Source organism: Rana temporaria, chromosome 3, assembly GCF_905171775.1.
Source record: "Rana temporaria chromosome 3, aRanTem1.1, whole genome shotgun sequence".
NCBI lineage: Eukaryota > Metazoa > Chordata > Amphibia > Anura > Ranidae > Rana > Rana temporaria.
In genome coordinates, this window is record NC_053491.1 from 335,401,451 (window position 1) to 335,415,590 (window position 14,140).

Genomic DNA, 14,140 nt, shown 5'->3' on the forward strand with positions numbered 1-14,140 from the left:
TAGGTAAGTGTTCATGTTTTAAAAAACTAAGTATATCAAGTTTGCAATCGCATATGTACATTTGGCAGCCATATTTGATTTAAACACATGCAGGCTCTGTCACCCAATATCTGTGCATTACTGCTATCTTTCTTGGTGCAGGTCTGTGGTCAGGTCTGACCTTACTAAAAACTATAGGGCCAGATTCACGTAGAATCGGCTTACTCTGCGGCGGCGTAACGTATTACATTTACGTTACACCGCCGCAAGTTTTCAGCGCAAGTGCTTGATTCACAAAGCACTTGCCTGTAAACTTGAGGCGGTGTAACGTAAATCCGCCTGGCGCAAGCCCGCCTAATTCAAATGGGGCGGGGACCATTTAAATTAGGAGCGTTCCCGCGCCGAACGTACTGCGCATGCTCCGTCCCTAAAATTTCCCGACGTGCATTGCGCAAGAACGTCATTGGTGTCGACGTTAACGTAAATGGCGTCCAGCGCCATTCACGGACGACTTACGCAAACGACGTGAAATTTCAAATTTCGACGCGGGAACGACGGCCATACTTAACATTGGCTAGACCACCTAGAGGGCAGGTTTAGTTTTACGCCGCGTATCTCTACGGAAACAATGTAAATTTACTGTGACGGGCAAAGCGTATGTTCGTGAATCGGCGTAACTAGTCATTTGCATATTCTACGCCGACCGCAATAGAATCGCCACCTAGCGACCGACCTAGAATTGCAGCCTAAGATCCGACGGTGTAAGTCAAATACACCTGTCGCATCTTTGGGAGATCTATGCGTAACCTGATTCTATGAATCAGGCGCATAGTTACGACGGACGGATCTCAGAGATACGACGGCGTATCAGGAGATACGCCATCGTATCTCTTTTGTGAATCTGGCCCATAGAGTGTGAACCAGGCCTAAGTAAACCTACTTCTCACTAATTAGGTGTGCAGTCACTTTAAAACGGTGTTCCACCTGGGAATAGAGTTAGGACTGCAGATAATACTGGGGTGCCAAGGAGAGTCTCTGAAGCTTACACATGTTTTTGCAAATGTGTGCTAACTAAACCCCTGAAGGGAAAATTTGGTTGGTTGCAGGCCGGCTGGTGAGTTGAGCTGGGATTTATTGGGGGTTTTGTTTGTTATTCCTACTAATGTAGATACAACAATGTATTAATAATAAAATTTGTGCAAAAATATGAATATTATTTAAGTGGCCCTTCAGTAATTTTTTCAACTTTCCATCTATTAAATCTTCTGCACTTGTTGTTTTAACTTTGAATAGTAATTTTTTTTTTTGTTATGCCAGTAAATACCTTATACGGCCCACTTCCTGTTTATTGCCTGATCATTAGCCTAGGCTTATGACATCATGCACAGCTCTCTCTCTCTCTCTCTCTCTCACTCTTATGAGAGTTTGCCAGGAAGGGAGGGGGTGAGTCATAAGAGGGCCAATGAGAGCTGCAGGGCTGCAGAGCTGGAGGTGTGCCTATGTGTGTCTGTGTAAATCAGTGGCGGTCCGTCCATAGAGGGCGCTGGAGCGCCGCCCCCTCTGGTGGCTCCGAACCGCCACTGAAATAACATACATTCATGCATTGCATGAATGTATGTTATTGTTGCCAGCTGCCGCTGGTCTAATTCAGATGGCGGGAACTTGAGCGGCGACCACCTGAATAACGGCAGCCCTCGTCTCCCGGAAGCTTATCCTCGGAATGTACGGGGGGTGCGTTCCTTGGATAAGACTGACGGCCGTCTCAGCCAATCAGGTTCACCGATTCTGGTTATCAGTAACCTGATTGGCTGAAGCGTCACCAAGGCGGGAGAGGACATCGAGGGATGTGGAAGGAGAAAGGTAAGTGCATTTTACAGGGCACAGGGGCGACAATGGGCACAGAGGCGACAAAGGGCACAGTGGCATCAATGGGCACAGTGGTGACAATGGGCACAGTGGCAACAATTAAAGGGCACAGTGACATGCACAGTGGCAACAATGGGCACAGTGGCTACAATTAAAGGGCACAGTGGTGACAATTGGCACAGTGGCAACAATTGAGGGGCACAGTGGCTGCGTTTGATGGCATTGCACAGTGGTGACAATTGATGGCACAGTGGCTGCGTTTGATGGAATGGCACAGTGACTGTGTTTGATGGCATGGCACAGTGGTGCGAATTGATGGCATAGTGACTGCATTTGATGGCATGGCACAGTGGTGATAATTGATGGCACAGTGGCTGCGTTTGATGGCATGGCACAGTGGTGACAATTGATGGCACAGTGGCTACGTTTGATGGCATGGCACAGTGGTGACAATTGATGGCACAGTGGCTGCGTTTGATGGCATGGCACAGTGACTGCGTTTGATGGCATGGCACAGTGGTGCGAATTGATGGCATAGTGACTGCATTTGATGGCATGGCACAGTGGTGACAATTGATGTTGTAGTGGCTGCATTTGATGGGCACAGTGAGGCTGCAATTTTTTTCTTTTTCGTTTGCGCCCCCCCAAAAATGTTGAGCACCAGCCACCAATGGTGTAAATCCAGGAAGTGAACAGGCAGCAGTTAAAATGGTTGCAGCCAGACTTAGTGGAGGGAGATTTCTACAGCATATTTGGCAAGTACAGAATCACAGTATATATAACATAATATGCGAAGTGGTTGGAGGGAAGCTTCAGAATGGCAAATATGCTTTTATTACAAATTTTGTGAGCAGACTGCAGTTCCTCTTTAAAAATAAAAACAATCATTGATTAATAAAAGTCTACTGTATGTGAGATAGAGCGCAAAAAGTCCCAACATTAACAATATCGAACTGTGAATCAATCTGAATAAGTGCTCTGTAAGTGAATGACACCAGTGTTTACACACTTACCAGATTAAGAGACAGAGATCAATTGCACGCTTCTGTGATACAGCCATAATATCCCCAATGGCAATTCAGGATATGGCTCCACACAGATGAAAAGCCCAAAACATATACTGTATAGATCAAATGGGACTCGTGGTAAACCAGCCACAATATTTCCAACAGCTACTTCTTCTATTTCAGCTGCTGCTTCAGGTCCGCTATGGCTCTACTCATATGGCATATAGGGCCATGGCATATATGCACAGTAGGAAGAGGACCACCTGGTAAGGACATCTTGTTTGAAACAGCAAAGATAACAAGAACAGAGCGGAAGATAAGTATTTTGCTAGGTGGACTGCACATGGGGGGATGGGACGCTTAAATAAAAGACAACTTCACTAAAGGTGACCTCTGATCCCTTAAGCCTCGTACACACGTTTTCTCGGCAAGAACCAGCAAGAAAACTGCTGGCAGAGCCGAGTAAACCGTGCGTGTGTACTGTGCGAGGCTTTGAGGTTTCTCGGCAAGAAAACTGCCCATAATCTCGATGAGAAAAATAGAGAACCTGCACTCTATTTTCTCATCGTGATTCTCGGCAGTGTTTTCCTGCCGAGAAACCAGAGCGTCTGTATACTTACCTGTCGCCGTGGAAACCCGCGAATGCTCGAAATGACTTTGACGCATGTGCGGTAGCTTCCAAGGAATAGGTAGGGTGAAGCAAGATGGCGGTGACGGCATTGAATGTGACGAGCGCATGCTCGTCGTACTCGATGACGTCACCGCGTTCTTGCCATTCAAAAGAATGGTGGTGTGTACACTCGGCCGGCAAGAGATTCTTACCAAGAATCTCGTCAGGAAAAACAAAGTTTTTTTCCAGGCGAGATTCTGGCCCGTGTGTAACTCTAACCTAACATAATGTTTAAACTAAGTTCAAACAAAAAGACAAAGCCCTTATTCTGTGTCCCAAACACAGCTGAGCCAAATCCTTCTGGGTATAAGCACCAAGAAGTACAAATTTACCCCCTAAAACTGCTCTACCAAAACCCTTTCCCATTCTGAAGACCGGGATAAGCATTGTTAGTAGCTTACGAGCTCCTAATTCTTCTGTCATAGGATCTCCAAACTACGGCCCTCCAGCTGTTGCGGAACTACACGTCCCATGAGGCATTGTAAAACTCTGACATTCACAGACATGACTAGGCATGATGGGAATTGTAGTTTCTGAGCAACTGGAGGGCCGTAGTTTGGAGACCCCCTACCAGATCATATGCTGGCTGCTCTGTATTTTAGAGATTGGGGCTGTATGTTGCTTTTTTAAATAGTAGTTTAAAAAAAAAAATTGTGATATAATTATCAATGATTAATTATCAGCAAAGGAGGATATTATTGGGCTTCAGTTTATTCAAGATTTTTTTTTAAATATTCCCATAAATGACATTCACTTACTAAATCCTAATGCAAGTGAAAATGTTTGACATTTCAAGGTTTAATACGTGTGGTTTTGTCTCTCCTCCTTCAATCTGCCGGTAACATCACAAGACCATCTTGATGTAGCATAATAGGCATGCAGGGCCGGCCCCCGTATGCTGCCCCCCCCCCAAAAAAAATCACGCCCACCAAAATGCCCCAACATCCAGACAGAGGCTGCGGATACGATGGTGTCCCCTTACAGTGGCCTCCTCCTCTGTCCACCATCAGGGCAGCTCTGACCTGTGGAGAGGTGAAAGGGGCACAGGAGGAGGACACAGCATACTAAGCATGCGCATGCGCCGCCCGGCCGGGCGCATATGAGCTTTCCCGAGCCTGGGCCGGCTTCGGAACGGCGCATGCGCAGTTGCATGGTCGGCTTGCGGCCATCTTTTTACGGACACCCCGATTCACGGACGGTTGGCAACACTGGTGGCAATTTGCCGGCTCAGTGGAGCGGGCGGAACGGGATGGCAGGCTGGCGGCAATTTGCATGTGAGTAACTGACTGCGACTCACATTTCGCGAGCTGTGATGGCCGCACGGCGCCCCTGTTGCCCATGGTGCCTTTTTGCGGCCGCACAGCTCGCACACCCTAAAGGCCGGCCCTGATAGCATGTTGTTTCCAGCAGTTTTTTGTGCTATACTAAAAACTTTATTCTCTATTCTAGAAAACCACTGATGTGCATGGATATGTCACTGTATCTAAAAGAAACTAAATCTGACCATACACCCTCAAATTCCCAATGTTTGCTGTACCAGTAAAACAAATTAAATGAAGGTCTCCTATCTTATTTAAATCACAATATGATATATAATAATACTGTGGGCATGACCACTTAAATGATTTGGCCATCCTCTAAATTCCTGCACCTTACACTAACTAACTAACTAGAAATAAAATGAAGCCCATGAGTCAGAGAACAGCAGCTTCCATCTGAAGTTTCTAACATGGGAATGTAAAGCGTATCTTTATATAAAGAAGTCATCTAAAATAGGAAAGTTAGCTTTAGGCATAGCATACCTAATGTAGCAGAACCTCAGGTGGTGGCCTGGTGAAGGTGGGTTGGCTGACCTGGCTATACGGAGATGTTTTAGCAAAGGAAGGGTATATGGACCCATGAAAAAAGAGTGCTGCACACCCCTGATATGTCTTGAGAAAAGAGAAAATTACCCCTAGGGGCTTTGTGCTGCAGCAAAAAATGAAAACGTACCATAAAATAAAAAATTATAAATTTATTAAATATATAGTTCAAAAGGCCCCAAACAGTGGGGACTCAAGATATGAGCTTATGACAACATAGGTTATACATAGCGAATAAAAACAGAGAATAGAACAAATACAGACATAACATAACAGTACTGTGGAGTATACAAAATACTATGGGCGAAAAAACACCCCTACGCGTTTCGACCTTTTGAAAGTAACGGTCTTCTTCAGGGAGTATTGGTTAGACGCTGCCATAGGTTCTATAAAAAGAATACATACAAAAAGATACATGCAAATGAGTGGAACATCATAACAACAGAACATGAAGAGGCCCGCCACCCACAGCCATATAAGTAGATGGCGGGATGCGGGTGTTCCTCCTGTAAATATGAACTGATGTGAAAGGTACCATTGCCACTCACCCAGGGGCGTCCACTCGAAGGCGTAGATCCGGACCAGATGAACCAATACCGCACCATCAAACTTCTCACGGGGGTATCGGAGGGGTGAAACAAGGGGGAGAGGGGCTCCCCTGGGTCAGTGTGGAAAAAGACTCCGAATTCCAATTCACCAACAGGAGAGGTACCGCCCGGGCCCACGAGAGGTCAACGGATAGCGCGCCGAAGGGTCGCGCCCCGAGGCGGGCCGGGGGGGGGAAGGGGAAAAGGAGGGGGGGGGACCGCCACCAAAGGGGGGGCGGAGGGGGAGAACGGGGCCGGGCAGGGAAGGGGTACAGGGGGAGGGGGAGAGGGGAGGCCCCCAACAAAGCCGGGGATGGCAGATGGAAGCCAAAAGGGGGTAGGGGCGAGCACCCGTAACCGGCTGGGTCAGGGGGGGGCCCAGCACCACCGTACGAAGCCGGGATGGGTAGGTTGGGGTGCGGTTAAGCACTCCCCTCCTTAAATTGCGATGAAGACCCTGTAAGAAAATACACAGTGTATTTTCTTACAGGGTCTTCATCGCAATTTAAGGAGGGGAGTGCTTAACCGCACCCCAACCTACCCATCCCGGCTTCGTACGGTGGTGCTGGGCCCCCCCCTGACCCAGCCGGTTACGGGTGCTCGCCCCTACCCCCTTTTGGCTTCCATCTGCCATCCCCGGCTTTGTTGGGGGCCTCCCCTCTCCCCCTCCCCCCTGTACTCCTTCCCCGCCCGGCCCCCGTTCTCCCCCTCCGCCCCCCCTTTGGTGGCGGTCCCCCCCCCTCCTTTTCCCCTTCCCCCCCCGGCCCGCCTCGGGGCGCGACCCTTCGGCGCGCTATCCGTTGACCTCTCGTGGGCCCGGGCGGTACCTCTCCTGTTGGTGAATTGGAATTCGGAGTCTTTTTCCACACTGACCCAGGGGAGCCCCTCTCCCCCTTGTTTCACCCCTCCGATACCCCCGTGAGAAGTTTGATGGTGCGGTATTGGTTCATCTGGTCCGGATCTACGCCTTCGAGTGGACGCCCCTGGGTGAGTGGCAATGGTACCTTTCACATCAGTTCATATTTACAGGAGGAACACCCGCATCCCGCCATCTACTTATATGGCTGTGGGTGGCGGGCCTCTTCATGTTCTGTTGTTATGATGTTCCACTCATTTGCATGTATCTTTTTGTATGTATTCTTTTTATAGAACCTATGGCAGCGTCTAACCAATACTCCCTGAAGAAGACTGTTACTTTCAAAAGGTCGAAACGCGTAGGGGTGTTTTTTCGCCCATAGTATTTTGTATACTCCACAGTACTGTTATGTTATGTCTGTATTTGTTCTATTCTCTGTTTTTATTCGCTATGTATAACCTATGTTGTCATAAGCTCATATCTTGAGTCCCCACTGTTTGGGGCCTTTTGAACTATATATTTAATAAATTTATAATTTTTTATTTTATGGTACGTTTTCATTTTTTGCTGCAGCACAAAGCCCCTAGGGGTAATTTTCTCTTTTCTCGGCTATACGGAGATGAGTTCTGCTGTGAGACCACACGCCTTGTGACCTGCAACCCTTGTGATTTTTGGGTCCAGGTGTTCGACATAACCCCTGAGAGACCAGGCCTGTGACCAATGGAATCAGAGAGGTCCCTCCTAAACAAGTGAGTGTGTTTCCTGACATGTCCTATAGGCTAGGGAGTGTGAAGCACTGGCAGTGGGGCTAGGATTCAGACCTTCCATCACTAGAATCCAAATATACCAGGCCTCAAACTGGAAAATGGCTCAACAAAATGCCACTATGAGACACCACAGTTGTGGTGTAGTCAGCAGGATAGGCTACCAATCAGTAAAATACATCATAGATTCTGTGAGAGAGGGCAAGTGTGCTGCTGGATGCCTCTGGAACTGGAATCCTCTAGAAAGTGGGAAGTACAGAGGAGAAGCATCTTGCTCAAAAGGAGAAAGAGTGGTGTATGCCCCCAGGGGAGATCGAGAATAGGCAGTGTTCAGTACTGTCCAAAAGATATAGCACAAGAAAAGGAGTTGACTGAAACTAAAGGTGCTTCAAAATGGGAATTAATTTTGTTCCCCGAAGAAGCATTTTACCATGCGGAGTGGCTCCAGGTAACATTTGAAACCACCCCATGGGTGCACTGTGACAATTCCTGTTCCAGATGCCACCAGAACAAAGAGAACCCCAGGATCTACAATGGTCTGTAATGCAAGAAAGTCGATGGTGGTGAGTAGAAACGTCTACCATGAACAGACAGCAGTGTCAGAGGCATTGCCTGGACTGCTATCAAAATCAACTTAACTGAGTAACAGATACTCAATGAAGGGATAAAGGAGACCTTCCCTCCATTATCGAGAGTAGAGACTTCTCAGATGGTCAACCTGAATCTACAACTGAGTCAAAGTCTGACAAAAAGTCTGCTCTACCAGAAGTTTTGGCCAGGGCTCAAGTCCTGCTGGAACGCGTGGGAACGGAGTTCCTGCACTTTTTTCACAGCAGGAACTCAGTTCCCTTTGCAGGACTAGAGCAGCCTCGAGCAGCCGAGCCGCCCGAGCCAATCCTTCACTAAGCGGCAATGCCCAGCTCGAGTCACTGTCAGGGGCAGGCGAACCTTAGTAATCCTTTATGTTACTGGCCGCTTCCTGTATATGGATTCATCGGGTAGCGTGCGGGTATTCCGTCACTTCCTCGATGCCACAATGTCTCCTGGGAGCTTTTGTCATTGTTCCCAGGAGACATTGCGGAGGTCTGCCGCAAGTTATCGCGGGATTTAGAAAGAACTTGCTAAACATGCGGTTTAGTAATTATGCATATGAGCGTATCATTTTTTTTTTTTGTGGGGGGGTGGATCTTGGGTGGGAGTTCCCACACTTTTTTCCCCAGGACTTGACCCCTGGTTTTGGCCCTCTTTCTTCCATGCCAGGAGCAGCAGATAGCCCATGATCAGAACTGTCAATGATGGGCCATGCACCAGATTCTTACTTGCCCCTAGGAGAAGGATGTCAATGAAGACTCACCTGATATGCTCTGCTGCAACACTTTTTTTGTCTCATTATAACTTGAATTTGGCTGTTCCCATACCGTATGTCCCAGAGATGTTTTACATTTATTTGGCTTTGAAAGGAATACCTGGTCTTTTCCAAACACTAAAGAACCAAGGAACAACTATCACCAGGGAGTTCAAGTATTGTTTCAGAGAGTTCAGCTTGGAATGTCACATATTAAAAGACCTCAGGCAGAGCATGTGGTTCTCTCAGTTACCCAGGCACACCCTAGGACTGGACATTTGGTCGGATTTCTGAAACCTCGCTTTTACATTTTTACATTTTATGCTATATTTAGCAAAGAGATGTTTAAGCCTGTTAGTTGAATGCTGTAAATGTACATTTATCTATGATTGTGATATGTTGGCTGTGCTGTCTAATTACAGTAGGTCCTGTGTGCGGGAACTGTCTTAACAACCTGCAGATGGGGGGAGGGGGGCACCACTATCAGACCTAGGCATGCTATGCATTAAAGCGCATTCACAACACGCTGTAAAACAGAATTGCAGTAAACAGCAGTCCTATGTACATAAACTGTGTAAATAAATGTAAACATCAGTTTCCACTTCACCCACAACACACAGGTTGAAATGCTCTGTGCACTGTGTTACCCAAAAGTAGTGCAGGTAAAAAATGTTGTGCATTGAGGCTTGATAAGCTCGTTCAATGTGAATGCGCTCCCTTTACGTACCACATGTTAATGGTCACAATAGTGTGAATGGGCTCAAAAATTTAGCATAGCTTTCCCAAAGTTGTTTATGTTGTGTAACAGTCTCTTCCTAGGTATGGCCAGTAGGGTGGTCTGATCATCCCTTAAATTGTCCAAAGATAAAAAAAATCCAATCAGTTTTATTGAGTTGACTTTGGTTAAACTCTATTTTCACTTCCTCAACTTATTATTGAGATGATTCTTCTCTCTCTTCCCTTTCTTTGGAAGGTTCTGCTTTTACCCCATGGCACGAGGGAACTGAAAAGTGAAATGTATAACTCTGCACCAAAGTGCTGGGTGGAGGAAGACTAAGCAAGTAAGCAACCAACCAACCAGTGTCAGGACAAGGTCAACTAAAAATCCCCTAAAAAAAAACTGAGCACTAATCTGCATGATTACCACCTAAGCATAAATTATTATTATTAGTATACAGGATTTAGATAGTGCCAAATGTTCTTATATTTTCTGGCTCAATAATTTTTATTAAAGAGGTTATTTAGAAAAACGTAAAAACAAATGCAGGAACAGTAGTTCTATAGTACAATCTCTGATGTCATAGTGGTAAGTACATCCGGACAAGGCTATATACAAATGGTAGGCACATACTGAGCAGGAACCTTCTATCAAGTATAACCAGGTTGACCACTATAACGCCAAATACGAGTTGCTTTTTCCATACTTCAAAATTACAAACATACTCTATATAATATATGCCAAGAAAACAAATGCAGCCATCACATCTAAGGAATAGTGAGCTGCAATTTAATACATTTCAGTTTTAGGGTTTAATATTGTTGTAATGACCTCCCTGTCCTAAACACCCTCCTTACAGCATTTAATAGTAAAAATGCCTTTAATATTTACCAATAATGTAGAAAATACTGATTTAAGCTCCTATACCAGCCAATAATCTGTTGTCAGATGAAGGTGGGATCAAACTTCAAACAGCACTGCTGATAGTCTCCTAAGCCCCCATCTGCTAAGATCATGTGACCAGTGCCTAGGCATCCAGTCACATGATTAGCTACTGCAGGATACCATATCATAATTTTTTACAAAACAATAGCTAGATTCACGTAGATCGGCGTATGTTTAAGCGGGCGTAGCGCATCTCATTTGCGATACGCCAACGTAAAATAGAGAGGCAAGGCCAGTATTCACAAAGCACTTGCTCCCTAAGTTACGTCACGTAGCGAAAATAACCCGGCGTAACCCCGCCTAATTCAAATTAGGCAGGTAGTGGGCGTGCTACATGTAAAGTAACCGTCACCCCATGTAAATGAAGGGCCGTTGGTACGGTGCATGCGCGCGCATGCTCAGAATCACGTCGCAAATACTCAATGCTTTCGACGTGAACGTAACCTACGCCCAGACCCATTCACGTACGCTTACGCAAACAACGTAAAATACGACGGCTGTTCCGTCGTCCATACCTTGCATGGGCTGCGCCACCTATAGAGGTGTTTTATCTTTACGCCGGCATATGTCTTACGTAAGCGGCGTAGCTTACTGCGACGGGCGTACGTACGTTCGTGAATCGGCGTATCTTGCTTATTTACGGCCAGCGTAAATATGCAGCCAAGATACGACGGCGTAGAAGACTTACGTCGGTCGTATCTTGGCAACAGTGAGGCGCATCTCAGTTTAAGAATGCTCGCAAAGATACGACGGCGCTCATTCAGACTTACGACGGCGTATCTACTGATACGCCGTCGTAAGTCTCTCTGAATCTGGCTACAAGTTTTTAATAACTGTATTATTGCAAGAAGCAGGATGGCCAAGACTGAGAGGTCAATTTCAGCACAGACCGAATTTGTTTTAAATATCCAGATATTGTCCATATTCCATAATAAAACATTTGAAGTTGGGTCATGTAGTCTGCTGTCTCTCATAGGACCTCTTCTATTTTCTTGGCAGAATAACCGTCTTGTCCCTACAATCCTCCCTGAATCATCTTGGTTGACTCACTACTATTAATATCCCATCTTGGAGGAGATGCCACGCTCTTAGCATGCCTTGGCACAAGATCTTAATAAGTCTGTACTGGGAAATGACCACCTTTCTCTATACTCTATTGCTCGACACTACACATTCCAAGAAGTACAGACTATTAACAGTCCTAGTATTGAAAATGATGTAAAAAAAAAAAAAAAACAGAATTAAATAAAACAAAGAATGCTGACACAGCCCAACTAACCAATACACAAGCTTATTTATTAAGCGCAAAGGGAAGGGATGATGTGCAAAATGTAGTAGTCCAGAGAAACCAACTAAATGTACATGTACAGTAGTCTAATCAGAGAATGATTTCTGATTGGATTCTGGTGGAGGGCTGTACACTTTGCCAATCAACACTACTTTTTGCATTGCATTATTAAATAGGCCCAAATCTTGTAAGAGTCCATTCAAACCATCTATGTGCTAACTAATTTTAAAACAATTTCTGTTAACTGTGATGTCATAGTTCACATGGACCTGTTATGGTGTCCACTGACCAGTTAGCCATGGAATTCCCTATCTGGCTTCTGTAAAGAAAGATTTTAAGCTAAGCTCACTCCAGTATTGGCGGGGTGAGCCCAGTCAGGGTACCCTCTGTTTTTCCATAATGGAAGGACTAATACAACCCCTTTCTAAGTCCCCTTTCACACCGAAGGCGCTTTTCAAGCGTTTTAGTGCTAAAAATAGCATCTGTAAAGTGCCTGAAAAGTGCCTCTCAAGTCTTCCCAGTGTGAAAGCCTGGCACTTTGCGGGTGGTTTTAACCCTTTCCTCGGCTGCTAGTGGGATTAAAAGCTCTCCGCTAGTGGCCGAAAAGCGTCACTATAATAGCGGTAAAGCGCTGCTATAACAGCGGTAAAGCGATGCTAAAATTAGCAGCGTTTTAATGCTAATGCAGCCGTGCTAGCAGTGTGAAAGGGCTCTAATCCATTTATAGGCATTTATAACTCTCTGCAATGGGAAATATACATACAATACCAGATTTGTTGCTACAAGTCCACATTTCTTTGCTCTAGTTGTCACAATGTCTTCCTACAATGAGAATGTTACCACCTCCTAGTGTTATTAGAAACACATTTTCTCATTTGCTACATTTTCAGCATCTAGTAATCCAAGTGAAGTAGTTCTGAGGTATTTTTCCTCTAGCTAGCATGCCCTTAAAGGACTAGTGTACGTTAAGGTCTGGCTCACATGGGAGTACTACAGCATATACCTGTGAGAGGTCCGTGTTTACCCGCATGGGGCAGTACATATGTTGTGTGCATCCTCTGGAGCGGAGAGCAATGCTCTGTGCTCCGAACCAACCCTTTTTTGAAGCCTATTAGAGCCTCTGGCTCTAATCAGGTGCTTCCAAAAAACACCCCACCAGATTACAATCCATGTTCCGGCGTCACTGATATGTAAATCAGGAGGCGGACGCATAGATAGGGGAGGCGGTGCCGGTGCACCCTCTATGGATGGGCCGCCACTGTTGTATCCTGTAGTACGCCCAAGAGACAGGGCCTAAAACAATGTACACTTATTTTTTTGGACTCTTTGCCCTGAGCTAACCCACTCTCTCCCTCCACCGGTGTATTTTTACCAACTGATCTGCCACGGCCTCAGGGGTTTATTTACATCCTGAACCACAAGCTCTCGCTCCTGAATGCACAGGAGCATTACAGCCTCACAGATTTCAATGGCACTTGTCTACCTTTGTCTGTTGGCTAGGAGTATATAGTAAAAATAATAATTTATAGAGGTGCGCTGTTTGTGTAGAAATTTCATGCATCTGACACAACTCTGTGCTAACAAGATTCAGTATAAACAGCATCTGGATATCCTTCCTTCCCCACCCTTCTTCCATGTATTTACCGTTGATGACATGATGCTTCTGCTGAGATCAACGAGTAGTTATAAAGATCTGTTGAGAAACAAAAGAACATACTTTCAGTATTTGTTTAACAAAGTACATAACAAGAGACAATAATAACATAGCGATCTTTATTTTTGAGTTCAGATTTGCTTTAGCCCCGTTTCACACTTGTACAACTTCAAAGTCGCGCGATTTTACAGCGATTTCACGGCCACGATTTTACCGCGATTTCAATGAATGCCTGTGTAAGTGGCATCAAAATAGGACCAAAGTAGTGCAAGGACTACTTTGAAGTAGGCACAACTTAAAGTCGTGCCAGTATGAATGGTAGTCATTGAAAATAATGGAGAATGACTTGTCATACGATTTTGCAGTCCAAAATCGTGAGACAAGTCGTATAAGTCTGAAAGGGGACTTAAACCTATGTAGCAGGGATTTTCTACATTTGTTTACAACTGGATTCCTTCCCTATTCAAGTCAAATCAAAGCAAGTCAGAAGCAGTGAAACACAAATTAGAAGCAAAGCAATTCAAGAGCGAACTATAACCATCTCAGAAGTAAGCCTATAGAAGATCAAAGCTACTCAAACACAAGTCAAAGGGTTCTCC

The 14,140-nt window shown here is 45.5% G+C and overlaps 1 protein-coding gene across 2 annotated transcripts in view; it reads right to left on the minus strand.

The window, feature by feature from the left end:
- The window catches only part of ANXA6 (annexin A6), a 133,565-nt gene that overhangs the window by 90,811 nt on the left and 28,614 nt on the right, over nt 1–14,140 (minus strand). For both annotated transcript variants that reach the window (XM_040345051.1, XM_040345050.1), the window contains exon 2: nt 13,532–13,580. In XM_040345051.1, the coding sequence (XP_040200985.1) occupies nt 13,532–13,543 (12 nt within the window). In that variant the 5' untranslated portion in view covers nt 13,544–13,580. The remainder of the gene's footprint in view (nt 1–13,531; nt 13,581–14,140) is intronic.